Raw genomic sequence first — 24,169 nt, forward strand, 5'->3', positions numbered from 1 at the left:
TTCTCGCGGATTATGGCGAAACGTCTGCGCACTGCGCTCACGATCTACACCCGAAGTTTCGAGCAATTCAAAAAGTGTTTCGTGCAAAAGCAAAGCTCACAACTCGAAGCTTCTGCTCACAATTTGTTCATGGAGAGGCAGCAGTTTGGAATGTGTTCGCCCATGTACGAAGTCAAGCCGAAGGTTGTTGAGGCTCTCAAGCGCAACCAAGTGGTTATCATGACGGCAGATACAGGGTCCGGCAAGAGTACACAATTACCGCAGATTATATTGGACAATGTTCTACCCCCTGGTGAAACCCGCCGAATCGCAGTCCTCGAGCCACGACGGCTGAATGCCATATCGCTGTCACGTCGCGTCGCGGAAGAGCGTGGCCTTCCACCAGGACATGAAGTTGGCTACACGATTGGCCGAGGTGAGAGCAATGTCACGAGTACGACAAGAATCGAGTTCATGACGCATGGGCTCTTCGTACAAATTGCACGAAACTGCGACCAGCTGCTCTCCAAATACTGCGCGGCGGTAGTTGACGAGGCCCATGAACGCTCCGTTGACGTGGATTTATCCCTTGCGCTTCTCAAGCGCGCGCTGAATCAAGTACGAACAAAATCCGATGAACCTTTTTTCAAAGTAATTGTGACAAGCGCGACGATCGCAAGCGAGGCGCAGCATTTCCGTGCGTACCTTGACCCGTCGAAGAAGAAGTCTTCAGTGTTTCAAGTCCGAGGGCGCGTCTTTCCAGTTCATATTGACCACCGCCCTGTGGTTGAGTTGGACCCCCAAGAGGTCGGCACTGCTGGCGTGAATAAAGTACTCACGTCTGCTGCAATCCAAACGGCCATGGACATTCTCCGGACTACGGAAACGGGCAACATTCTCATTTTCTTGGCGAGTGAGATAGCATTAACGACGCGTTGGAAGTCGCTCGACAGGACCTCTTGGTCTCGTCAGGCGTTGAAGAGACTACGGATTCCGTTTTCGTTTCGCATGGTGGTTGGCCACCAGGGAATCGTACTTTACGACGGCGCGCCGACCAGCTTGCGGAGCCCCATTCTGAGCGCCGTCAAGTCGGCGAGGTGGTCGGTCGGCCATCGTGGATACTGAGACCAAGTCAACGTCTCAAGTAACTTCGCAGTAAATTCTTGCGAGATGAATTTACACATTCCGTCATACTGCACTCCGCAAAGCTTACTTTGCGGGCCTCGAGCGTCGAGTGCAGTGGAACGCTTCTGTCGACGTCAACGAAATGATCACCCAGCCCATTACAATGTCTTCCATGAAGCAGCGAGCAGGACGAGCGGGACGGACGGCCTCCGGAATTTGCATTCGGCTCTTCTCAGACCCGGAAGAGGTCGGTGAAGAGGAGAACGACAGTGACAAAAGGCGTCCTGGGAGTCGAGAGTTGGAGCCAGGGGTGCAGAACGCCATGATCTACAAGGTCGTCCTTTTGGCTAAGCACATGAAGCAGAATATGAACGAGGAACTCGTGCTACTGGACCCAATGGACCCAAGCATGCTTGTACGCGCAGAGGAGAGGCTGCATGAATTGGGCGCGCTCGATGGAGAAGGCAAGCTGACCCCCCCCAAGGCGACGCGCTTCTCTCGCTGGGCATCGACTTACGCCTCGGTCGCTTTTTAATTGCCTGCAGCCACTTTGGTTGTCTCGTCACGGGCACAAAACCCGTCTCTCTTCTAATGGCTTCAGACGGAGCTGAGCGCCTGCTGCCGGATAGAAGGTGTTTAGAGCGCACAGATTCGATCAAGAAGTATATGGACGAGTCCGGGGACCACATCACACTCCTGAATCTGGCCGAGGCGTTCGACGAAGCTCAAGGACGTGGCAAGGGCTTAACGTGGTGTCAAGAGCTCGACCTGTGTTTGTTGACGCCGAGACCTCGCGCGAGTATTTGGTCAAAACACTTGACGGCCTCAAGTTCAACATTATCGACGACAAAGAGCTAATCCAGCTGAACGGGGGCATCGAGTCAAGCATTCGACGCGCCTTATGTGCCGCGTACTTCGGTCATCTCGCGAGCCCTCGGGCCGACGGAACGCCGAAAGCTGGGTTTGTACGAGTTCTTGACGCTGCCAGACACCAGGGGACAGTGGACATGGCCGCTTACGCGCGTGCGACACCGAGATTGTTGAAGGGCCAACAATGGACTCCATGATTGCGTCCAGCATTGTAAGTTCTCGTCGAGCACCCATAATGCGCTGCTCGGAGCTGCGGGCCTCGGCTCGTAACAAAAAGCCACCAATGGCGCACTGGAGGCGCCTCAAGCAACGCATCACGGCCGCACTGGGTGAGGTGCGGTCACTCACCTTCATCGTCCTCGACGACGACCGTGCCTGTCGTCGCGTGCGCTGTTGGCTCGGACGTGCGAAGGAGCCCGTGATCATGCGCACTGTCAGCCTCCTGAGCCACGCCGACATCGCAGCCACCCTCCCGACGCTGCAGGAGTGCATCCGGCAGCTGGTGCAGTTTGTGCAGGACGAGCACGAGCAGTTCCTCGCCGTCCGAGCCCTGGAGCGTCGCGAGCGAGAAGATCGCCGGCAGCAAGTCCAGCAACGAGGCCAAGAGCAACTCGACGCAGTGCGCGAGGAGCACGATCGAGTGAGAGAGCCCACTTTCGACTGGGCGGTGCTACTGGACGTACTGAGCCATTTGGTCGTGCACTCGCTGCTGGGCTCGTTCCAGGCGTTCGCCCCGCTCTCACAGCGCCTGAGCACGGAGACGCAGCAGAGCAAGGACGCCATCTTCGGTGACCAATTTCGCGCGGTGCTACAACGCGAGGAACTCCTGGGGATCGACGCGGCGACGCTGCAGCCCAACTCGCGGTTTCGGTCCTGGGCTTCGATGGTCGAGTGGAGCAATGTTGTGTTTGGGCACGGCGCGGCGAGGAAGGGTGGAGGTTGAGGAAGCAGTTGAGGGGGCGAAGCTGGTGTTGTGTAGTGTTGTTGAGGTGATGCTTGTGGTTCGAGGCAAATTGAAAAGTGATATTGAGACTTAGAGGTAAAGACTGCTATCACTGCGAGACTGGCTGACAGCAGAGGAGCTCTGCTGTCGAATCTCGGGCCCCATACACTACAAGTAAACAAGTAATAGATCTAGAGCGCCTACAGCGCACCTCTGAATCTTGTACTTCGGCGGTGAGAGTAATCCCGTGCCGGCCGCATCAGATTCGAGTGCTCGGTCAACGCATCCAGCTTCTCCGTTCGGACGGAGGCATTTTGTTCACAAAGAGAGATTCGCTTGCATGTGGCAAGCTGCGAAAACGCAAGGAGTGCGGCGCAATCCTTACAAGCAACGTTCGCCCTATCGAGAACGCGCGGCAAGATGTCCGCCAGCGTCTCAACCGTGCTGACTGGGGCGTTGATCCTCAAACGCAGCAGCGCAAGATCGACGCGTACAACACGCGTATGCAGCGCAAGCAGCGCGAAAAGGAACTTCGAGCCCAGATAAAAACTGTGAACGCGCGTTTGAAGACATCGCGCGTGACGCATTCACAGGAGCGCGCCCTTGAGCAGGAGAAGTCCCAGCAAAAGAACGAGCTGGAGCTGCTCGAGTCCGAGGATGCGTTGCTCATCAGGCGCGTCCGCCAGTATCGACTGAAGCCGACGCCCAATGGACGCGTGCCGGTACACGCACAACAAGTGCGTCGAGTACCGGCGCAAGGGTGGTGATGGAGGCAAGGACAAGCTCCAGAAGCTCTTCGTAGCGCGGCCCAGGCTGCGCCAAGTCCCGCTGGAGTACCCGGAAGACATGGGGCCGGCCCCCGAGTGGGTGCTGGAGACACCCTCCTCCGTGAGAAAGCACGCTGTCCGTAACTTCGTGTCCGCCACCAGCGCGGCCTTCAGGAACCTGGCGCGCGGCCACATCACCCACTTCAGCATGCACTTCAAGTCCAGACGGGAGAGCAACTACTTCACAATATACGCAGACGCGGAGAAGACTCACCTCAACTCAGCACGACACCACAGGAGCACGCGGCACTTTGGTCCAGCGCCACTTCCCCGGGACCGCAAGCCTAAGAAGGTGGATCAGTACCTAACGATCCCCTCCGTACCCAACATCCTCATCAGAGCGGACGAGGGCACGGAGATCGAGGGCGAGGTGCGCATCGTGTACGCGCACGGATACTGGTACGCCCAAATGGCGTACGTGGTCGCTCCTCTGCCCGTGGAGGACAAAGGGCGCTGCACAGCGGGGGACCCGGGTCTCAAGGGGTTCCTGACCACGATGGACCTGCAGGGCAACATCGCCCACCTTGGCCGCGCCAACTGGGGTCGACTGTTGAAGCTGAAGACCCGCCAGCGAGCGGCCCAACGCCGAATGAGCAGGTTCGTGGCGAACAAGAAGTACCGCAAGCGCCACCACCTCGGCCGCCACACAGGCCGAGAGTGGAAGCAGTTCGTGGCAGCTCGCCGCGAGTTCTACACCGTGACGCCCAAGCTGGACAACTACGTGAAGGACCTCCACTACAAGGCAGCTTCACACCTGTGCCACAACACGGACGTGATACTGCTGCCCAAATTCTCGACTTCGTCCATGTTGCGCTCAAGTGCCCCGTGGACGCACGCGTTCAACGACCAGATGAACACGCTGGCCCACTACCAGTTCCGGCGGAGACTGCTGGCGAAGTGCGAGGTGGCGGGCGAGGCCATGGTGCTGTGCTCTGAGATGTACTCGAGCCGCACCTGTGGCCGCTGCTGCCGCCTCCACCTCACACTGCGCAACGAAGATGTATTCCGGTGCCCCCATTGCGGCTTCCTGGCTGGACGAGACGAGAACGCGGCCTATAACATTCTGCGGTTCGTGTGCGCGGGCTCTCTCTCGGTTTACGCAGTGAATGGTGTCAGTGCAGTTGTAGTTGGTAGTGTAGTTCTCGGGTTGCAGCGAGCATGGCCCCGCCGATGAGAAGCGCTAGGCTTGACGGGGTGAGTCACCCCCGGGTGGCGTACTGTAACACGAAGTTTCATGCGGATTGTGCCGTCTCGTAGACCTGAAAAAGTTGTTGAACTCCTCTGCACGCGACACGATGCGTATCCCAGTGACTTCAGGTGTTCGCAGCTTCATCTTAGCTGATCGCGGGCGGTGGCTGAAGCAACTCAAGCGCAAGTTCTCCTTGCAATGGAGAAAAACGAGGTTGTGATTACGTGTCCTCGCCGAATCTACGGGCGCGTCGAGCTCCACGTGAAGAAGCTGCTGCGCAACATTGAGCCGGAATCCGTCACGCTGCAGCTACCGGAGCACGTCAATATGGGCAAAATCATCGGAAAAGGAGGTCGAATGGCGAAGCAACTCGAAGCCAACGTGCAGGAGCTGCTCTCCAGTGAGCGCTGTGGTGCCGGCCACTTGCACGTCGGCAGGGGCCAGGTCATCAAGATCAACAGCCAGTCGCGCGAGATCGTTGTGACGCTGGAAGGAGCGTCTAGGGCCTTGATGTCGGTCATTGTCGGGCGGTTCAGTCTCTGATTGTGGAGACGCATGGACACAATACGCTGCCTCTAGTCACGCCCGGGCAGCAGTTGCAGCAGTGCCCTCGACTCGCGCAGCTGATGAATAAGGTGCCGCCGACAAGCTGGGCGACTCGAGATGATGTCGTGCTTCAACTTGCTCACGCGCTAGTGTGGCGCTGCAACGCCAGCATCTGCGGCGGGTTCCTTCGGGACTGGGTTGTTCGTGGTGAGAGCGCCAACGATATCGACGTACGTCTGTCGCCGCCTCAAGTTACAGCCTCCTCTGTCGAGAGAGCACTCCGACAGTTCATCTGGGGGTCGATTGGCGCTGCTCAGTGCCAGGTTACAATCATCAGTCGGGCGCAAAAAGGATCGGCGTTCGCGCTGACGTTCCGCGCTGCCAACATAGAGGCTTTCGATGTCGACCTCGTTGATCCGTCTGCAATCTTGAAGAAGATGCACCCTGGCGTCGACTGCGACGCCGGGAATCTGCTGCTGAACCGGAAGCAAGCCTTGTGCAAGAAGGTCGAGGGGGCTGGGGACTCGTGGTGCGCTGCGCTGGAGAACGTCCTCAAGAAGCAGTTTGTCTTCTACTACGCGTTGGATACACGTGATGCAGACCACAACACTGAAGCCCTCCGGCGACTTCGGACGTGTCTGTCTGCTGTGCCGACGAGCGTCATAAGCCAATTGAGTAGGAGCGAGAGAAGCTTGATCAAACCTCAACGTGCGTAGCTCCAGCGGGTCAAGGAAGGCACAGTAGCTGGTCGTTTTGAGCACTTCAAAAAAGGTATTACATTAATGCTTAGGAGGAAAAGATCCTAATGGTATGTGCTACCGTTCGCACATTTATTGCGGGGTGTTGTTGGCCTTGTACACACCGTCCTTCTCAATGTCGTTCTGCTTGGCAACCGAGCTGAAGGACTCGCGCGTGAAGTCGTCGGCGCCATGCAGCTTCTGGTAGAACTCGGCGTCCATCTCGTCGAAGCCCTGCTCGTTGTCGAACATGCAGAACCACGTGAGCGGGATGGACACGAGCGTGATGGCGGCGAACGAGTAGAAGGCGCCGTCGTAGCCGAAGCTCTCGTTCTCGACCCAGATGGAGAAGCCGAACGAACCGATGGCAGCGCCGGCCTTACCGCACGCGGCGGAGATACCGTGGCACGTGGAGCGGATCGGCGTGGGGAACATCTCGGTGGGCATGACGAACGTCGACGTGTTGGGGCCGAAGTTGGAGAAGAAGAGCGCGAGTCCGAAGAGGATGATGAAGAGCACGGCCTTTTCCTTGATGTCCTCCCAGAAGACGGCCAGCACCAGGAAGAGCACCGTCATGACCGCGAAGCCCTGCAGCTGGATGACCTTGCGGCCGAGGCGGTTGATGAAGTACACAGCCACGTAGTAACCGGGCAGGGCCATGAGCGCCACGAACGCGTTCTCCGTGGTCACGACCTGCAGCGACGCGTTGTGCACGCCGACGACAGACAGGATGCTGGCCGAGAAGAGGTTCTGCGCGTAGAAGACGATGTCGAACAGGAACCACGTGCCGGCCGTTCCGAGCAGGCTCACGCCGTAGTGGCGGAGGATGAAGGCGAGGCGCGCGCGCGAGGCCGTGGGGTTGGCGTTGGCAGCGGCCTGGCGACGCTCCTCCGCGGCCTTGTAGGCGTCGGTCTCCTCGGCCGAAATACGCCAGTAGCAGACGATGATGGCCGGGATGACGCCAATGCCGAAGAGCAGACGCCACACGGTCTCAAGGCGCGAGTCCGCGTTCTCGCCCTTGTCGCCGTTGGCCAGGGCCTGGATGATGAGGTTGCCGAGGATAGCGGCCGTGAGCGAACCCACTCCCTGCAGACTGAAGGTGAGGGCCACGCGCTGGTTGCGGTCGGCCACGGACGTAGCGTCCTCGGCCGTCGACGAGGCAGCGAGCGGGTACTCGCCACCGATACCGATGCCGAGGATGAAGCGGGCCGCGACCAGGAACCACAGCGTGCCCGAGGGCGAGCCGCCGTACGCGCACGTGCAAAGGATGCCGCCGAAGATCAGCAGCACGCACGTGGCGATCATGTTGACGCGGCGGCCGAAGACGTCGCCCAGGAAGCCGAAGGCCAGCTGGCCCACCACGGCGCCGATGAGCGCCGCGGCCGACACCCACGACTTCATGCTGGACGTGTACACGTCCTTGCCGTACTGCTCCGTGAGCACGATGTTGACCACGTTCATGACGAACAGGTCGTAGGCATCGTTGAAGAAGCCGAGGCCTCGCACCAGGAACTTGTTCATCTTGGAGGACTGACTGCGCTTGCGAGGTGTCGAGCAAAATGCGGAATGAGCCGAGTCCAGTCCGGCGCAGCGCTTGAGACCCGGGTTGACAGCAGGATACCCTCCTTGGTGGTTGGCCGCCAAAGGCTCACCTAGCATCTGATTAGTCAAAGCCGCGGATAAAAAGAACCCGGCGTGCAACAGCGCACGTTGTAGCGGGCAGAGACCGCGCCCTGCTGACGGGTAGCCGGGCCTGCCTCAGCCCTGAGATTCACCGCCAGTGCGTTGCCTGGAGCTGCGGCCGCAGCTAACGAGACGCGAATCTGAAGAGATTCCTGGTGGCACTCGACCGCTCGACGTGCAAGGTGAAGAGGACGGGCGGCTGGCGAAAACCAGGCCCGAATCTATCGGGCTCTCGCGCGGATTACAATGTGCGGGGCAAACCCGAGGATTAAAATGCCTCTCTCCCCGCCAAAGATTAATGCGGCACCGCGGATGCCGTTCGATCCCTTTAACTGCAGTTGGCTAGCTGCCCTCCTCTTCGTATCTCGAAGAGGAGGGCGACAAATGCGCGCGAAGTGACTGGTAGCGCTTGTTACTTACCTGCGTATTGACGAAAGCTCTCGACTCTCTCACTTTTTGAGGGTTTTAATATTCCCCTATTCGCTCGGCTATCCTACCAGGGGGCCTATAAAGCCGGAGAGGGCTAAAACTATGTTTTCGCTCGGGTTTGTAGGGCATACAGTGCCGCGAGGGCGGGGCTGGCAAACTTGCTGGCTATTCGTGTGTACTGTAGTTTGACTATTCTTTCGTGTTGGGCGTGTTGCATCAAACACCGAGATGAACGTCAATGCGTGGGGCTATTTTTCGGAACCCCTGGGTTCGGAACCCGCGAAGGTGTCGTCAAGGCCCCAACGCCCACCTCAGTGAGGAGGGCGATTGGAGCCCTCCTCAGTGAGGTGGGCGAAGTGGATGAGCTCGCCATGAGCGCAGGCACAGCGGGCATCGTCTCAATGGCTGGTTCGGCGCCAGGATTCAGCCCAGAACGCGGAGATTCTCCTGCGTTCGCCATGCAGGCTTCGAGAATGCCCCAAGCAGCGGCGAAAATCTTTAAGATTCGCCCCCATCGATCCAGGTCTCTCCTATGAACCGTATTAAACGGCAAGAGATCGTGCAAATCGAACGAGAGACCACGCTTCACGGAAGTGATTAAAATCGTGCCGCCGGTCCAGGACAACAGACTCCGTTTGTCGTCCTTGCGTTAGTCTATTGGTAGATTTTTCCAGCGTCACATGCAATTTCCGGTGATGAGCCTCCTAGGATTTGCATAGCATACAAAAATGCTATCAAAAAGAGGCAGGAAACTGGCAGCTCACTCCAAATCAACAAGCTTTTCAAAACAATAACAAGAAGTTCTGCAAAATTTACACGGATCAGCGTGAAGTACATAAATTCAGCCCAATCGCGCAGATTTAGCGGGTGCAATCAGATTTCAGAATGGACAATTCAATGAAAAGTTATGCCACAGCAAGTCCGCAAGTTCGAAGGACGGCACGAAACTGGCAGAAGACCTTAGTGTGGGCGCGCTGCAGCCTTCCGATATGAAGATACTCAGCGAACTACATCCACACAGCCTGCCGGGATGGAGATGCCCAACAGAAAAGTAATTAGAGCCTGTTCGCGGTCTACAGTATTACCTAGAATTCCGCCTGCAATTCTGAGTGCGGTCTCAGACAGGATGGACTCACTGGAAAGAGATATGTAGAGCGCGCGGGCACCTTAGTGACTGTTAGCACCCTCGCAGCTGTGTTAGCCCACTTGTTCGCAGCCGTTGATGATGGGAGCATTTTTTTCAGCGGCTTCCTCCTCCTCTCCTGAGTCAGGCTCAATAGTGGCAACCTATCATTCTTCGCATTGGCAGATGCTGCGTTCTCTAACTCGCGATGTCCTGCCATTTCCATGTGTGAACGGACTGCTCAGCTGTGAGATCACTTCGCTCAAGATGATAGAGTACTACAGTACTGTACTTCATAACTTATACATGCCTCCTGCTCAAGCTCAGATTGAAGCGAAGGTGTCGCTGAGCGTACTGCAACAGACATGGATTACTTGTCTAGGTTGTTCGCCATGAAGATTGCGCTCAACGCATGGACCTACACAGTGTGAGGCATTCTTCCCAAACCACCGTGCCCGCGCCCCAAAGCTTTATATGCTGTCCCGTTGTATCAAAAATTCCTTGACTTACCGCGTCAGCATTGACGGGAGCCAAAGTACGCCCCGTGGAGTTTGGATAATGCTTGGTGTATTTTGGACGAGCGTAAGCCAACGCCACAGTTCTTCTCTTTCTACCGTCTTCCTACGTTGAAAATACTGTATCTACTGCTAAGTACAGGTCAATGGTGTGTAACAGGCTGTTACAGGCTGTAAGAGGAATTAGGACAGAAGAAGCTGTTACTAACAGCTTCTTCTGTCCTAATTCCTCTGCAAAGTCTGTTACTTCAACACTTAAGGGTACAGGGCACCAATTTGCCGAGGGAACCAATTTGCCACGTGTATCAGCTGATAAAAATAACCAAGCTTCAACGAGCTCTTCAAGATGCTAGATCTCCGCGTCCTCGCGCCCTGTCCGCGGTTTGCTGCCCTCTTTCCGCAGTAGTCGTCTACCCACTCGTTGTCTGGTTCGCAGTGAGCCCGCACTTCTCATCCGACCTCGGCGGCCGCAAGACTTCCAGACCTTTCAGCATCTTCATTTGGGGTGCACCACCGGCTTCTTCTTCGAGAGCATTATGACCAGGGCCTCCGAGTATGGCATTTTTATTTAGTAGGTTGGGCGTGCTGAATAAATTATCCCCTGACGCTCCTACCAATACAACAGTACATTATGGCATTGCCCCCAACGTACCACGATAAATAATGCCATTATGAAAAGCATGAAGTCTATTAACAAGACACCAGTTAGCTTATCATCTAGCTCAAATTGTCCACAGTCGTTGCATCCCAGTACGACCGATTCTGGCGGAGAAACAAAATCGTCTCAAGCGTGCGTGGCAGCAGGCCGTGTCGTTGATGACCAAATGTCACCCGAGCAATGCTGAAGAAGCGTTCCACCACGTTCGACGTGGGTGGGATGCTCTTCAGCTGCTCATACTTGACACGGTCCTGTGCAAGCCGCCGGCGCTTCCGAAGACGCTCCACGAACGACGCGGCTGGATCCTCCTCCTCCTCACTCGCGGCCGCGTCGTCCGGTCTGGCAGCTTCGAAGGGCTGCAAAGCGGCCTTTTCAGCACGCGTCAGCCGCTGCGCCTTCCCGCGGAGAACGCGTACACACCCAGCCTCAAAATCTGGGCTGTGTACAATGTTGGCCCGAGGCACTGCAAAATAAAAACCATTATACAATTGTTAGTGAAAATATTAAACACAAATTCAACAGTTATAAACTTACCAATGTAGCGCCCATATTGTGGCTTGACAGCGATCAGCTCGTCGAACCACTCGCGAACGTCCAGCAGGTCGACGTCGTGGCCTTGAAGGGCCATCGAGCCGACACGATGTCGCACAGCTCCTGGTACAATGCCCGCAGTCGCTTGTTCATCGCCGGCGGCGGCAGCAGGTCCATGAGGTCGTCGTCTTTGGCGTCAAGAAACGCGAGGAGCTGGAGGTGGCGCCGTACCATCTCGAACGTAGAGCTCCAGCGCGTGTACTGGCGAATGACAGGCCGAAGTGGCGTTTTCAACCTATTTTGTAAAACTTTTTACAAAAGTACACAAATTGTGTTAGAGACATATTGACACACCACACATACACATTGGCGCTTACCGTAGTTTGGCAGATTGGGTGAGAGTACGCAATTTTACCATGAGCGCCTGCACAGCAGCCAGGTTCTCCTCATGCGACGCCATGTCCGCCTGAACAGCAAGGTTCAGGCGGTGGCTTGCGCAACCAACAAGCGGCACACTCATAAGAGTTGCCAGCCGCCGGTTTACGGCGCAGTTATCAGCTACGAGGAAGCGACACTGCGCCATCTGTACGCCGTAATCGCGCGGCAGCATGGTCGCTAGAAACTCGAGATGGCCCTGCGCGGAGAGATCGTCGTCCAGCGCGTCCAGCAGCGGGGCCATGCTGAGTAGCGTAGTCTTGGGACAGCCGTTCACCTCATAGCACGCGAACACGGCGATGTAGTGCTCAGATGCGTGTGCCCAGCCGTCGAGCATGATGCCGAAGCGTGCTGGGAGCTCCGACGCAATCGAACGCTCGACGGCGACGACGACCCCGTCCATGCCAGCCCGCAGCGTTTCCTCCGAGATGGGGTCCAGGCTGGAGTAGCTGAATAACATCCATAAAGTAAAGTTGTTAGTTTCCGTAGTAATGTAAACACAATGACCTTATGCATACACGTACCGCCGAGCTTCTCGGCTCTCACAAAAAGAGAGTGGCAGGTTGCACATGACAATCCAAACCATCCAGCCGTGGAGGTTGAGCGCCGAGTGGCGGACGAAGTTCACGAGGGAGCCTGTCTCCGCCGTCGTAGCGTCGAGCATGACGGTCTCGTAGTCAGGGTGCTCCCGCCTGATATGTTGCATCAGGTTGGAGTACCCGTTCCTATGGGTTTGCTTCCGAACCGTGCCGCAACGGCAACGGAAATACTCGAGAATCACCTCGTCGTTCTCGTCGCGACACGGGCGGAAGTAAAACCCCAAGACTTGGGAGTTCGTGTAGGTAGGGCGAGGGGGGCGGATAGCGCGAGCCATGCTGGATGAGGTCTTGGAGGCTTGAGAAGTGAAAATTGAAAAGTGAGCGCTGCCAAATGAGCTGCAACTAGCAACGCAGACAACCAGTGATTCCAGTTCTTCTGAACGACTGGAAGCGAGAAGATGGCTGGTAAAACGCTAACATTATTATATAAAGGTAACTGTCATAAATTATGTAATATCACAAAGCACATCAATAAATTATCACGGTAGATGGCTGAACCCGCCGAAATGCGTAATTTATTGTTATTTTCTGAAATAATGTTATTGACAATGCTATTTTCGGAGGCCCAGTCAGCGGACGGACGATGCCTCTCTACTGCCAATGAATCGGGTCCACTACTCTCACCCACACCTATGGCCCTGCTTGTCTAGGCCTTGCGTCGGGATCGACAAGAGCATTGCGATTGGCGTACTCTTCATGAAGGAGATGCTCACACCGATCGGCTAGCTAAGTTCACCTTCGACGCCCAACCGACAAGCCCCTGAGTTTGTGGCGCCACGGTTATCCTGTGCGCACGCCGCTGGGCAAATACATCGGCACCGTTCAGCCTCGTGAACGTGCTGACATACATCAACTGCGTGGACTTGCCACGGCGGCAACAAACTCGAAGCACAACCTCCCGCGACGGTGTTAACTTCGTTCGGTTCACCCAGGTTAGCTTGGGCGAGTTCCGCAAACGCGTATTGTAGCTGATACGCGAAAGTAGCTGTGCTGCTAGCGAAGGAGAAACAACATTCGGCATTAAACCTCAATTTGATGTGAACCACATGTCACATATGATTGGGTATAATCAACTGTTTCATCTTACTATTGGCCAAAATAAATGGGTCTGCGCGTGTCGAGATAATCGCATAGAAAAACCTCAAAACTGTAGCCCTTCTAACTCGTCTCCAACAGGCGCTACAACATCGACAACCGAACATAAGGGTAAAGCAGTCACTCGCGATTACGGTGATATTTTATTTTCTAATATCGCTAATTTTTGACGGCACCTCGCTAAAAACCTAATGTTGCCTAAAACGGACTTCAGATAAAAGGCTGTTTCTCTTTTCTTTCTGCTGCTAGATTTTTTTAAATCATAGCGTGAAACGGAGCAAATGCGCAGCTTTCGGTTGAGGTATTGCGAGTCACCAAACGATTTTTTGTAAAAAGTTATGTCCAGAAAACCGAAGTGTTGTTTCTTATGTGGGCCAGAGAAGTACGCCGCAGTCACGAGAAAAGCTATCTAGCCTCACTACCAGTATCAGCACGGAGCATTTGTTAGCACTTAAGCAATGTCAGGCGAAACACTGTTGTTATCCATATGTTTTGGGGCGGCAAAATGGTTGGAAGCCGCGCGTGATAATATGTGGATTTTCTGAGCAGCCATAACTCTTGTTCATCTCGTTCTTTCGGCGTGATCGCAAGTGCAACAGAAAGCCAAAGGACCTAGCTTTCCGATGGTGTGCGCACGGCTTCATAACTCCCAATGTTCGTAACACAACAACAAAATTTGGGGATTTGGGTGGCAAATTGGTGCCCTGTACCCTTAGTTGGTGGTGATGCCGAACACGAGTGTCTTCTTTCTTTTTTGTGTGGAAACTTGTGAAAGCAGAAGTTAATGGAGCAGCAAGGCTTGCTTGCTGCTCACTAAAAATAAGTATACGACAGCCTAAAAAACTGCCAAGCAGCGTCAAGAACGCGCACAAACCCAGCTTTCGGCGCTCTGTAGACCCGGGGACTTGCGGGATGAATAAAGTTGGCGGCACAAAAGGCGCAAATGCTCAACTCGACGCTCCCGAATGTCCATGGCCGTTTGGATTGCAGCAGACGTGAGTACTTTATTCACACCAGCAGTGCCGACCTCTTGGGCCGCCCAACTCGACAACAGGGCAGTGATCAATGCGAACCGAAAAGACGCGTCCTCGAACTTAAGATCTTTTTTTCAACCGGTCAAGGTACGCACGGAAACGCTGCGCCTCGCTTGAGATCGTCGTACTTGTCACAATTACTTTGAAAAAAGGTTCATCGGATTTTGTTCGTACTTGATTCAGCGCGCGCTTGAGAAGCGGAAGGGATAAATCCACGTCAACGGAGCGTTCATGGGCCTCGTCAACTACCGCCGCGCAGTATTTGGAGAGCAGCTGGTCGCAGTTTCGTGCAATTTGTACGAAGAGCCCATGCGTCATGAACTCGATTCTTGTCGTACTCGTGACATTGCTCTCACCTCGGCCAATCGTGTAGCCAACTTCATGTCCTGGTGGAAGGCCACGCTCTTCCGCGACGCGACGTGACAGCGATATGGCATTCAGCCGTCGTGGCTCGAGGACTGCGATTCGGCGGGTTTCACCAGGGGGTAGAACATTGTCCAATATAATCTGCGGTAATTGTGTACTCTTGCCGGACCCTGTATCTGCCGTCATGATAACCACTTGGTTGCGCTTGAGAGCCTCAACAACCTTCGGCTTGACTTCGTACATGGGCGAACACATTCCAAACTGCTGCCTCTCCATGAACAAATTGTGAGCAGAAGCTTCGAGTTGTGAGCTTTGCTTTTGCACGAAACACTTTTTGAATTGCTCGAAACTTCGGGTGTAGATCGTGAGCGCAGTGCGCAGACGTTTCGCCATAATCCGCGAGAACTCAGCTTCTTGGGCCTTGATCGAGGCTTCCATGGCTTTGCGCTTCTCAATGGCCAACCGGTGCTCATCGTTTGCACTTTGGCGCTGCATCTCCAGGGTGTCCCGATCATCAGCGTCTACCAAGTCAATAATGAATCGTGGCAACACACACTTTGGATTTGGAAATACACGAACGGGATCACCAGGCAAAATCGTATTCTCCCCCGGATTTTGACAGTTGCTGGCGACAGCTCCACGCAGACACAGGATAGAACCAGCATTCCCCGAGTAACTGCGGACAAAGTTGACATCCGCTGAAGTGTATACCCCATCGCCATGAGATCGTCCAGAAAGTTGGATGCTGAGATCAAATCCATTTAATGCGATGGCAGTAGCACCGGGGTGCCGTGATACTTCTTCGTTGACGGATTCCTTCTCGGACTGCTAGCGCTTGCAGTGATGCCTAACAACAGTGGCAGACAGTTCAGGAGGTAACCTTAACCTGCTGGCTGTGGACTTGTAGTCAGCATCATGCGGCTTCACTAATCGGAGCGGGAGGTGGGATCAGTGGACTTGTCAAACGCAACTTTTGACTTCTGCTGGGCCATACTCGAAATCGAGTCTTCATCATTCCTCACCGCCTTCAATCGGCTAATGCGGGCTCCTTCGCTAAAGCAAATCTCGCAACTTGAGGGGGCGAGCTGAGCGAGTCAAGACCGCCGCCGAAACTGAAGCTGCCAGCCGGAAGTCCCGTCGACTGCAGGCCCATGAAGTGCACGGCCAGCTCCTCGGTGAAGAGGTAGCCGGCCGTGGGGTAGATGGTCCCGAGCATGTACTGGTCGTCCATGACAACCGGGCGCGTGCAGGCTAATTGGCAACTAGTCGGCAGCGGATCTCGTGGCACGCGCTCGCAGTCTCCAGTCTTCGTTAAAATGGGTAAGACGACGATCTCCCAGCAGTCATCCGGGGCAAATGCTAACAACACTGGGCTGCCAAAAACGACGGGGCATTGGACATGATGGTTGCTTTTGCTAAGAACGCAGCCTACTAACAGCGCTGATAATGATTGCCGCTTGTTATTAAGGTCAGTAGATGCACGAGTATATGGTTGGAAAGCGCTACTTCGAGCGACGGTTCAGCGCCAAAGCTTGTTGTCTTCGGGTCGCAAATGTTGACGGATGGGTCCACTCGGAAATGAGATCGTTTCCTACAACCTGAAAAGATGCACATCTGCAGGAACTGTTCAAACACGGCCCAGCACACATTAGAACTGCACTAAAACCAACTACTCAAGGGCGACCATATCGCACCATTTGCTCAGTGAACATGTGGAAGCTCAACCCCTTGTTCTTCTTGAGGTTGACGGCTTGTATTTCCTGTGCAACATTGTCGCGGTCCATTTTAAAGAGCACAGTTTGGCATCCGAATGGAAGGCAGTCCGAGTCCTCCGTAATCACGCCGTCCGCAAGTCCATTCTTCACCAGGTAGGCCAGCTGAGCGTCTGCCCCGTACGGGGCCACTACGTACTGCACATTGTGCGCCTTAAGGTGCTGCTCAAGTCAACACACAATCAATCAGTATTTTCCACATCGTATAAACTCCCGGAAAGCTTCGAGCGACAACTCACCTGGATGACTCGATGAGCCATGTACGGCGACACGTCTGCGGCTCGAATAAAGCACTTGCGGGCCTCACTGAAGCGTTTGTTGTTGTAGTGCTGGACACCCAACTCTCTGTTCTTCTGTCGAGCCTTGCGTCGCTCTTCCTCCGTGCCTTTCTTCATAGGGAGAGGGCCTCCGTCGAACACAACGTAAGGCGTCACGCCGTTGTGGAGCAGCGTCGTGATCCGATCCATGAAGTACGTTACATATCTGCGCGGCAACATGAGACAGCGGTCATTGGTCATGAAAGCTATGCACATAATGTATCATAACTGCAACATTTACGCACTTGTCCGTCTCCTGGCCGAGACAGATCTCCTGGCTGCACGAGTAGATGGCGCGGTGGAGCCTGGACAGTAGAGCAGCGCACCGTAAGAGTCAGCGCCTCATTCAACCCTCCCACACACTGTCTCCATACAATGCGGGGCCGCGCCGTACCAGCAGTAGCCGTCGATGGCGAGCGTACGGCCCCTGTACTGCTCGATGGACTTGGTCTCGGTGATGCTCTTGAGCACCGGCAGCAGCCCCGAGATCCCCATAGCGACTGCGTGGCGTCGCTGCTCGTCCGTCCCAGTCCGACCTCTTCCCTGCTGGACGGGCGAAAGCGTGGATTTCAAAGTAAAAAAAACACATAAATAACAAGCGTAATTTACCGATGGAAAATCTAACGTTGTTTTGAACAGACGCCGGAGCAGCTGATGAAGATCACCGCCGTCGAGCCCCCACCGTTCTTCAGCGTCAATGCTGCGCTAGCTGCAGGTTTGTACCTCGTCGACGTTGGACTCAACTCCTCCATCGAGTACGGGGACTTGCCAGGCCAGGACGCATCGGACAACAGCAGCGATGCCATTGTCACCTTGTAAGTGGGCATAATGCGCAGTGTGTACACCCCTGCAAGGGGTATCCACCTACTACCGAGCCGTGCAGTGTGCAGGTCCTGCTTCAGATCACAGCTCTCGTCAACCTGCTCGTGATGCTCGGGGGCACGTTCCTGTTTCGCAGCGGCCTGTTCGGCATGCTGTACACACAGTTTCGTGCAGTATTGCTCTCGCAGCTGCTTTACATCACGCTAACCATCGTCCTGGACGTCGCTCGAGTGGTATGCAGTCTACAGCTTGCGAGTGTGCCAACGTTTACCTTCTAAGTATGCTGTTGTGTTATAATGAGGCAGCGCTTACTTTCATCGGGGATTTCCCACGTGGACATTTGGGACGCGCGAGGATACACTGCGTGTTCCAGCATCCACAAGCTAGGTAAATATTGGCATCTTTTCCTAGAAATGCTGTCTTCAGTGCACAAACTCAAACAGGCTACATTGGTTTGGCTTGGTGATAGGTGCACTAGGTTACTATGCCTGCAGTATCTACGCCGTGGAGCAGCTCCGACAACAAAATTTTTACACTCATGAGTACTGGATGCGAAGATGAAAACGCGCATGTATTAATACAAGCATCGTTGATTAATACGGGTTCACCTGAGTACTGAGTACATACATGTGTTGCCGCTCCACCACCACGTCACATTAAAGCGGGCGCTGCAACTTTTCCTGACTCCACTCCATCACCGGCTCAATCTCGCGCGCAGTCAGGATTTCGTAGCCAGTCTCCGTCACAAGTAACGTGTGCTCAAACCGCGCGGAGCGCAAACCGTCCCGGGTAACGGACGTCCACTCATCAGGCCACGTCTGGTCACGCCACGTTCCAACGTTGATCATGGGCTCAATCGTGAAAATCATGCCAGGCTTCATAATGCCAACAGCTTTGTTTTTCGCGTAGTGGGGGATGTCTGGAATCGCATGCATATGCGTTCCAACGCCGTGCCCACAGTACGATTTCACAACCGAGAAGCCCTCACCATTCGCAACGGCCGAAATGTGCTTGCCAAGCTCGCGGAACATCGTGCCAGGGCGAATAATCGCCGCCGCGGCCGCGGCCAAGCTCTCGAACGTCGCCTTGACCAGATGCACGCATTCTTCATCGACATTGCCCACCAGAAACGTTTCGTTCAAGTTTTCCATGAAGCAGCTATTTCGCTCAAGCTGTAAAAAAGACAGATTATTATGCGAAATAGCTCCAAAAACGCTATTTCAACTCGACCACAGCCTATTTACAGTTAATGCATGTACAGAGTAGCGCTACCAAAACACATATACGAAGCAAAACCAAAGCCAAAACAGAACAGCTCGAGAAGCTCTATTATTCGCTCGAAACGGCAAAAAAATCACATGCTGCTTGTTCAGGACTCAGGTCTCCACACTTTCGCAGCAGTTTGCTTAGTAGCCGTGCTCCGCGCGCCACGCCGCGTTGTACGCCTCCCGCTGAGCCTTTTTGTTTTCCTTGATGTATGCGTTGACGCGGTCAATCCATTTCTGCTGTTTTTTCTCTGAGAGCCTTACGACACCGTTAACTAGATCATCGTAGCTGTGGCCCCACTTATTGGCCAGTTTGGTAAGGCTCTCGATTTGTCCCGATGTCAAACCGCGTTCCTCCGAGTCATCATCCAGCTCCTCGGTCGTGAAGCCCCATTTCTCAGAATCAGCGGAGTCATTCTCCTCGGCAGGCTTGCTGTAACTCCTCAGAAGTCGCTGGCTCGGGCCGCCGCGCGCCACTGTAGTGATCTTGGCCTGAACGGAATCCGTGGTCACAGCGATCGCCTCGCTTGCGAAGAGGAAGGACGCCGCGGCAACCACCAAAACTTGAGAGAGACGCATGGGGTTCGTTCGTTCGGCTTGGGGGTTTTAGCACAGGAAAGCAAATTGCAGACTGAGTGTCGAATCGGGTAAGTATTTCCTCCGGACACCAACGTACCTTGTGTGAGAATAGATTACGATCTAGTTTTTTTTTTTAGGGGCATTATGGTCACCTAAGACGATCTAGTTTAAAAGGGATGACGACCTTTGATACAAAAAGGGATGGAAGCCTAGTGCAAGGATGAGTGCCTCGTGTGGGTCAATTAAAAAAAGCTAGCAGCACTCACTAAAGGCATGTATCTACGAAGGTTTTGGATGGTACTATGCTTGCTTTGGAATTAACGTTAGTATCAAAGGTCGTCATCCCTTTTAAACTAGATCGTCTTAGGTGACCATAATGCCCCTAAAAAAAAAAACTAGATCGTAATCTATTCTCACACAAGGTACGTTGGTGTCCGGAGGAAATACTTACCCGATTCGACACTCAGTCTGCAATTTGCTTTCCTGTGCTAAAACCCCCAAGCCGAACGAACGAACCCCATGCGTCTCTCTCAAGTTTTGGTGGTTGCCGCGGCGTCCTTCCTCTTCGCAAGCGAGGCGATCGCTGTGACCACGGATTCCGTTCAGGCCAAGATCACTACAGTGGCGCGCGGCGGCCCGAGCCAGCGACTTCTGAGGAGTTACAGCAAGCCTGCCGAGGAGAATGACTCCGCTGATTCTGAGAAATGGGGCTTCACGACCGAGGAGCTGGATGATGACTCGGAGGAACGCGGTTTGACATCGGGACAAATCGAGAGCCTTACCAAACTGGCCAATAAGTGGGGCCACAGCTACGATGATCTAGTTAACGGTGTCGTAAGGCTCTCAGAGAAAAAACAGCAGAAATGGATTGACCGCGTCAACGCATACATCAAGGAAAACAAAAAGGCTCAGCGGGAGGCGTACAACGCGGCGTGGCGCGCGGAGCACGGCTACTAAGCAAACTGCTGCGAAAGTGTGGAGACCTGAGTCCTGAACAAGCAGCATGTGATTTTTTTGCCGTTTCGAGCGAATAATAGAGCTTCTCGAGCTGTTCTGTTTTGGCTTTGGTTTTGCTTCGTATATGTGTTTTGGTAGCGCTACTCTGTACATGCATTAACTGTAAATAGGCTGTGGTCGAGTTGAAATAGCGTTTTTGGAGCTATTTCGCATAATAATCTGTCTTTTTTACAGCTTGAGCGAAATAGCTGCTTCATGGAAAACTGCTTCAAAGCAGGTAGGTTCGGTTAGGAAACGATCTCATTTCCGAGTGGACCCATCCGTCAACATTTGCGACCCGAAGACAACAAACTTTGGCGCTGGGTAGGATTTTTTACTACCCTTATTTCACCCTGACCGGAACTTTTACCCGGACCTTTTTCCCGGGTAAAACACCAGGTCAGGCCAAACATCCGGGTAAAGCAAGAGTGTGCATTGAAGTGATATTTAATAGCAGTGTTTAATGTAAGTTATGGTGGGTGTTGAGTTATGCAGGTGCGTAGCTCGACGATTCAGCGCGTCGCAGCATGATCGCAGTCTGGGGGCTAGAATGACCACTCCTCCACGCCATTTTCTTCATCTGGATCGTGGTCACTGTCCGAGTCAAGGAAGAAGTTGTAAGTGTTAGCGTGCTCATCAATTTCCTGCTGCAAGTCTTCGGCCGACTGCGCATTTCGGGATGGCTCATCTTCTCCGAAGAGTGATCAGCTTCGCCACTACGAGCTGATTCGACTGAGCCGTCGGACTGGTCGCCAAGCTCATCATAGTCACCTTCATCTTCCGACTCAGGCGGAACTTCAAATGTTGCTAAGTCGGGGGCAGCCGGCAACTCAATGCGTGGTGGACGCTGTTTCTTCTTGCGTAGACCGCGCGTGATGTTGGCTTGCCGCTGCGCGTAAGCAGTTGAAATTTTGGCAATTGAAACAATTGGCGGGAACCCGGGTACCCATCGGGACCCCGGTTCCCCCAAAACTACCGGTACACATGTATGAGCAAATGCATTGAAGTGTTGGTCTATGACCTACATAGAACGCAGCTGAAGCTCAGTAGGGGAACGGAAGGTTAATTTACCTTCGCCCTCGTCCTGTGTCTCTCCACGAAAATCCAGTCGCTTGCCTGGTGCAGCGGTACAGTGCTTCCCGGTCTCATCGCTATCCTCCTGCTCATTAAAGATAAACTTGGACATGGTAAGGTATGTTATTTGGGTCTATTCAGTACCTGTGGCATATTTTGAGGGTAGTCCTTCATCGACAGCACTTAGATCGAGGGTACCAATATGGAGGCCAAAAATTAAATAAATAATTCGCGATTTGGTCGGTATCATTTGCGGGAACCCGGGTTCCCGCCAATTGTTTCAATTGTAGAAACAAAGTGTCGAAGCTTGGGGTGGGGCTTGAACGCGGCGTTCATCTCCCTGTTAAACCTCTCCAAGGGGTTGTTTGTGCGCGCCACGATAGTATTGGTGATACCAAACACATTCCACTCTGTGATGTAGTATCGCTCAAGCCAGGTTTTTCTAAAGTAAACCCAAAAACTTTTCCACTCACGGCGTGAGTATGGGCAATTGTTCGCGATGCACCTCTGCTTGATCTCCTGCTTCACCCATGCGATGCCCTTCGGATCGACGAGGTCTGGATCAATTACAGTGAGAATGTCCAAGACGCCAGACTCCATAGCGATAGTCACTTCGTCGTCGGAGATGCGCTCGTCTTTCAGTCGCCGGCGAATGGCTTGTTTAAAATGGAAGAAACAGCCCACCACTTCAGCGTTCTGGAACCGGGTCTGAACAGATGAGATGAGGCTAAACTCGAAATCACATACAATTTCTGCAGGATTGAGCTTTTTGCCGGTGTCGCGGTAGGATATCGTCGTACATGGACTCAGTCTGGGACGTACAGAGCACGAAGTATACCGGTGTGAACAGGTTACGCGCTGGGTCATCCACCATTAAGATCAAGCACTGGCGAAATCCTCGTGGTACAGATCGAAAAGTACCGTCGAGGAAAAGAGATACGCTGTTGTAGAGTAGGAGCTCTTTCAGCGCAGGATGGGCCCAGCCTAGCACACGACTTGGTGCTTTCTTAGGATCGGGGTGGGCCGTTACCAAATGGAACCGGAAGAATGGGATGGCCGAGTCTTTCACTTTGGAGAAGGGAGGGACTTCCACAACTCCGTGAATATCACCACCGTAGTATCGGCGGCGAATGCGACGGATACGCCCGATAACTTGCTCCTCTGTCAATCCGTCTAACAGCTCTTCTCTATCGGGACCGTAGAACGCCTCGCATACTTGCTCCCAAATGTCGCCCTCTGGCATTGTTGGATTTTGGGTTGCTAGCTGATCTGTAGTTCGTTTCATTGCGTCGGTCTCATCATTGAGTTGCCCATTCAATACCGGGACCGGACGGCACGTGTGTTCACCCTCCACCCACCAAACAGCGGCCGGGGTTACTTTGAGCGTGGCCTTACAGCCAGAAGTCTTCGAAGTACTGCAGCGATATGCAATGTGCTTCTTCGAGTACCAGTTCTTGCAATATCGAAAGCCCTTGTAGATCTTGATCGTTTTCGACCCTCGCTTTTTCTTGGCTCATGGCATGGGTTCCTGGCTAGCAGGGGGTAGCATCACGTGACCACCGGCAGCTTGGACTTAATCAGATGGATCATCAAGGGACAGCGCTTGCAACTCGAGAGTGTTCCCACTCGCATCATTGCCGACCTTGCGACGGACGGAGCGCTTCTCCTTTTGCTGGGTGCCCTGACGGGTCATCTACACCTTTGCCCGGCCATAGTTGGCCTAATTTGCAAGCAAAGTTGTCATGAATATTGGAGGTACCAGAGAGTACATTACATTCCCTAAAGTATGACTTTCGTTTCATTAAGTTGTCTAATTCCCATCGAGAGGTACATGCACCACATGTAGCCGCAAAGCACGTCTCACCCCCTGCTCAGTGAGGGGCGGTCTTAACGCGCCCCCATGTTCCCCTCCTTGAGAGATCGCGCGCGTACAGCTGCCGCTTGATGAAGGGCATGCAGACGCGGATCGGACACTCAAGAAGCTGCACGCACGCACACACGCCTTTGCCATCTTGCCTCTGTGCTAGCGTCACTTCGCAGTGCGAAGTTCGCACTCTATCAGAGTACGCCAAAAGTCTTGAGTTTGCGAGGGAAAATATGTATTACGTCAACAGTCGTTGGTGGGAATTAGACAACTTTGATTGAAACGAAAGTCATACTTTAGGGAATGTAATGTACTCTCTGGTACCTCCAATATTCATGACAACTTTGCTAGCAAATTAGACCAACTATGGCCGGGCAAAGGTGTAGACGTCTCGAGAGTTGGTTGTGGTTGAACAGGGAGCTGCGCTTGTGCGGAAAGCAGGAAGATGGTATGTGCTGCTGCCTTACCAGTACTGCCATGGGGCCTTCCCATGGGGCCTTCCCATGCGAGAATGCTGCGGATAAGTACAGTTTTGTGAGAGATTTGGATAATAATAGTTTCTTAGGGTAGATGGCGATGTAGATGATATATATGCCCGCATGAACTTGGCAAATATATCTTCTCCGGGTTATTCTCAGGTCATTGAAAACATGCGCTCTTTTTCACTAAGAAAGAGTTCCGGGTAAAAGTTCCGGCCAGGGTGAAATAAGGGTTGTAAAAAAGGTAACCTGGCGCTGAACCGTCGCTCGAAGTAGCGCTTTCCAACCATATACTCGTGCATCTACTGACCTTAATA

At 53.8% G+C, this 24,169-nt stretch overlaps 12 protein-coding genes across 12 annotated transcripts; 5 read left to right on the forward strand and 7 right to left on the reverse strand.

The window, feature by feature from the left end:
* Positions 1 to 162: 162 nt before the first annotated feature.
* Positions 163 to 591, forward strand: PHYSODRAFT_520393 (hypothetical protein; the record flags this gene model as incomplete). Its single annotated transcript, XM_009534857.1, has 1 exon — positions 163 to 591. A coding segment is annotated over one exon (429 nt), but the record flags the coding sequence as incomplete, so codon positions are not given.
* A 1,759-nt stretch (positions 592 to 2,350) lies between these two features.
* On the forward strand, positions 2,351 to 2,975 carry PHYSODRAFT_355244 (hypothetical protein). Its single transcript, XM_009534858.1, has one exon. The coding sequence runs from the start codon at positions 2,399 to 2,401 to the stop codon at positions 2,915 to 2,917; it is 519 nt and encodes a 172-aa protein (XP_009533153.1). The 5' UTR covers positions 2,351 to 2,398; the 3' UTR covers positions 2,918 to 2,975.
* A 2,156-nt stretch (positions 2,976 to 5,131) lies between these two features.
* On the forward strand, positions 5,132 to 6,195 carry PHYSODRAFT_304318 (hypothetical protein; the record flags this gene model as incomplete). Its single annotated transcript, XM_009534859.1, has 2 exons — positions 5,132 to 5,449; positions 5,470 to 6,195. The coding sequence occupies 2 exons, from the start codon at positions 5,132 to 5,134 to the stop codon at positions 6,193 to 6,195; spliced, it is 1,044 nt and encodes a 347-aa protein (XP_009533154.1).
* A 39-nt stretch (positions 6,196 to 6,234) lies between these two features.
* Positions 6,235 to 7,737, reverse strand: PHYSODRAFT_548365 (hypothetical protein; the record flags this gene model as incomplete). The annotated part of the gene is made up of 1 exon (XM_009534860.1): positions 6,235 to 7,737. The coding sequence occupies one exon, from the start codon at positions 7,735 to 7,737 to the stop codon at positions 6,310 to 6,312; it is 1,428 nt and encodes a 475-aa protein (XP_009533155.1). The 3' UTR covers positions 6,235 to 6,309.
* Positions 7,738 to 10,683: 2,946 nt separating this feature from the next.
* On the reverse strand, positions 10,684 to 12,464 carry PHYSODRAFT_260754 (hypothetical protein; the record flags this gene model as incomplete). Its single annotated transcript, XM_009534861.1, has 4 exons — positions 10,684 to 11,087; positions 11,206 to 11,450; positions 11,533 to 12,039; positions 12,115 to 12,464. 4 exons carry the CDS (start codon positions 12,462 to 12,464, stop codon positions 10,684 to 10,686), a joined length of 1,506 nt encoding a protein of 501 aa, XP_009533156.1.
* A 2,034-nt stretch (positions 12,465 to 14,498) lies between these two features.
* Positions 14,499 to 14,906, reverse strand: PHYSODRAFT_435807 (hypothetical protein; the record flags this gene model as incomplete). The annotated part of the gene is made up of 1 exon (XM_009534862.1): positions 14,499 to 14,906. A coding segment is annotated over one exon (408 nt), but the record flags the coding sequence as incomplete, so codon positions are not given.
* A 1,620-nt stretch (positions 14,907 to 16,526) lies between these two features.
* PHYSODRAFT_355246 (hypothetical protein) lies at positions 16,527 to 17,321 on the reverse strand (the record flags this gene model as incomplete). Its single annotated transcript, XM_009534863.1, has 4 exons — positions 17,168 to 17,321; positions 17,019 to 17,078; positions 16,696 to 16,939; positions 16,527 to 16,618 (listed from the first exon to the last, which is right to left on the reverse strand). Coding segments are annotated over exons 1-4 (495 nt in total), but the record flags the coding sequence as incomplete, so codon positions are not given.
* A 106-nt stretch (positions 17,322 to 17,427) lies between these two features.
* PHYSODRAFT_521210 (hypothetical protein) lies at positions 17,428 to 18,156 on the forward strand (the record flags this gene model as incomplete). The annotated part of the gene is made up of 4 exons (XM_009534864.1): positions 17,428 to 17,588; positions 17,657 to 17,828; positions 17,901 to 17,982; positions 18,065 to 18,156. 4 exons carry the CDS (start codon positions 17,428 to 17,430, stop codon positions 18,154 to 18,156), a joined length of 507 nt encoding a protein of 168 aa, XP_009533159.1.
* Positions 18,157 to 18,305: 149 nt separating this feature from the next.
* On the reverse strand, positions 18,306 to 18,740 carry PHYSODRAFT_385203 (methionine aminopeptidase, merops subfamily M24A; the record flags this gene model as incomplete). The annotated part of the gene is made up of 1 exon (XM_009534865.1): positions 18,306 to 18,740. A coding segment is annotated over one exon (435 nt), but the record flags the coding sequence as incomplete, so codon positions are not given.
* A 261-nt stretch (positions 18,741 to 19,001) lies between these two features.
* Positions 19,002 to 19,439, reverse strand: PHYSODRAFT_287036 (hypothetical protein; the record flags this gene model as incomplete). Its single annotated transcript, XM_009534866.1, has 1 exon — positions 19,002 to 19,439. The coding sequence occupies one exon, from the start codon at positions 19,437 to 19,439 to the stop codon at positions 19,002 to 19,004; it is 438 nt and encodes a 145-aa protein (XP_009533161.1).
* Positions 19,440 to 19,958: 519 nt separating this feature from the next.
* Positions 19,959 to 20,396, forward strand: PHYSODRAFT_287041 (hypothetical protein; the record flags this gene model as incomplete). Its single annotated transcript, XM_009534867.1, has 1 exon — positions 19,959 to 20,396. One exon carries the CDS (start codon positions 19,959 to 19,961, stop codon positions 20,394 to 20,396), a length of 438 nt encoding a protein of 145 aa, XP_009533162.1.
* A 1,359-nt stretch (positions 20,397 to 21,755) lies between these two features.
* PHYSODRAFT_520749 (hypothetical protein) lies at positions 21,756 to 23,010 on the reverse strand (the record flags this gene model as incomplete). Its single annotated transcript, XM_009534868.1, is given in 2 exon segments — positions 21,756 to 22,314; positions 22,328 to 23,010. Coding segments are annotated over 2 exon segments (1,242 nt in total), but the record flags the coding sequence as incomplete, so codon positions are not given.
* Between the last annotated feature and the right edge of the window lie 1,159 nt (positions 23,011 to 24,169).

The sequence above is a fragment of the Phytophthora sojae genome (assembly GCF_000149755.1).
Source record: "Phytophthora sojae unplaced genomic scaffold PHYSOscaffold_8, whole genome shotgun sequence".
In the NCBI taxonomy this organism is placed as follows: Eukaryota; Oomycota; class Peronosporomycetes; order Peronosporales; family Peronosporaceae; genus Phytophthora; species Phytophthora sojae.